The 1,768-nt window shown below is 58.0% G+C and overlaps 1 protein-coding gene across 1 annotated transcript in view; it reads left to right on the top strand.

Annotated features, from left to right (window-relative positions):
* LACTBL1 (lactamase beta like 1) overlaps positions 1 to 1,768 on the top strand; it is a 13,819-nt gene that overhangs the window by 10,506 nt on the left and 1,545 nt on the right. Inside the window, exon 6 of the mRNA XM_011357552.1 lies at positions 949 to 1,672. Coding sequence (XP_011355854.1) covers positions 949 to 1,672 — 724 coding nt within the window. The remainder of the gene's footprint in view (positions 1 to 948; positions 1,673 to 1,768) is intronic.

Raw genomic sequence — 1,768 nt, 5'->3', positions numbered from 1 at the left:
ATGGGATGCTGATGAGACAGGGAGTGGATAGTGGGGGTGCGGCACTGAACAGAGAAGCCCAACTCTGGGAGCGGTGGGGCTGGACAGAGGACAGCTAGCATTCCCCTGCCTAAGAGGTACCCTTCCAGGCCTATTGGCCATTATTTGGAAAAAGATGCCTCTTTTTCAAATTTGCCCTTCTCCTTTTCCAAATGCTGAACTCCAGTCCCCACTTACCGGAGGAAGAAAGAATCCAGGTAATACTTGGATCTCTACAAACTCGTGTCCTCCTTCCAGCTCTGCCACTAACTTGCTGTGTGACCTCAGAGGAGGCACTTTGCCTCTCTGAATCTCACCTTCCTCATCTGTAAAAAAGGAGGTCAGGCTAGAGTTCAGGAATGTCTAACAGCATTTGGGGATCCTTGTGCCTTATCGAGGCACTATTTTAGAGATGCTGAAACTGCATCTGCTCTGGGAAAGAAAAGAGACCTCTTACTATTGGTGACTGTCATGGCTGGGAAGAAGGGAGGGGTGAAATCCTGTTTTTTATCTTTGAGCTACATGATGACTATCATTCCCCCTCTCCCTAGCCCCAGACAGTCTAAGACTCTAGTTTTCCCTATGCTAAAGTAAATCATACTAAAGTGTAAAAGACCAATAAGGTTTGTTTTATCATTTTCCCAGGTGCATTGCTCAGCCCAGATTCTTCCTACCTGCTGTGTGACCCTGGGCAATTCTCTGCCCCTCTCTGGGCCTTCCTCTTTCCAGAGGTAGCATAGTGATCTCCGAAGTCTCTGCTTGGTCTGGCCATTCGGAATGCAGTGAAGCAGGTTCTTTCTTTGTCCCGCCCAGTCCAATGAAAGAAACTCTGGTGACATTTCAGACAGCCCCAGCAAGGGTAAGGGGCTATTTAGGCCCTGGATATGTTCCTTCTGGGTTTCATACCAGTTTTTACCCTGTCCCTTCTAGATGCCATTATAGCACGCTGGCCTTCTCGCTTCTGGCTCATGTCCTGGCAGCCCACACAGCCCATGGTGACTACCAGCGCTGGATCTCCGCGAATGTGCTGGAGCCACTGGGGATGGCAGACACCGGCTTCGACCTCACCCCTCTTGTGCGCACCCGCTTGGCAGCTGGCTTCTATGGCAGTGGGAGGCCAGCGCCACTTTACGACCTGGGCTGGTACCGCCCGTCAGGCCAGATGTATTCCACCGCCGCCGACCTGGCCAAGCTGGCCATGGAGCTCCTGGGCAGCAGCCCCAAGAGACTCCTGCGACCCGACGTGGCCAAGACGCTGCTGGCGCCGCTGCTGGCCTGCCCAGGCGCCTACTTCGCCAACGAGACAGGCACACCTTGGGAGTTCCACACGCAAAGGGGCTACCGCGTGGTGCGCAAGGACGGCGACCTGGACGGCTACGCCGCCACCTTCTCCCTGGTGCCGTCCCTGCGCCTGGGGCTTGTGCTGCTGCTGGCCGGGCCGCGTCCGCCCGGGCCCGACCTGGTGGCGCAGGCCTACGACGTGCTTCTGCCAGCCATGGAAAGGGCCCTACGGGAGGCCGAGCTCAGCCCCGCCCCGCCGCCCAGCGCGCACCCCTTCACCGGCTACTTCACCTTCGCCAACCTGACCTTCTACGAGGTGCGTGCCGGGCCGGCGGGCGAGCTGCGCCTGCGCCAGTTCGGGCCCCGCGTCGAGGCGCTGGTGCCCCCTGCGTTCCGCACGTTGTCGCTGCGCCACCTGCGTGGCCGCGTCTTCCAGCTGCACGTGGCCCGGGAGTTCCCGTGCGTGCTG

This window comes from Pteropus vampyrus, unplaced genomic scaffold, assembly GCF_000151845.1.
Source record: "Pteropus vampyrus isolate Shadow unplaced genomic scaffold, Pvam_2.0 Scaffold36, whole genome shotgun sequence".
NCBI lineage: Eukaryota > Metazoa > Chordata > Mammalia > Chiroptera > Pteropodidae > Pteropus > Pteropus vampyrus.
The sequence above is the reverse complement of the archived record's forward strand: the minus strand, read 5'-3'. Positions and strand labels throughout refer to the sequence as shown.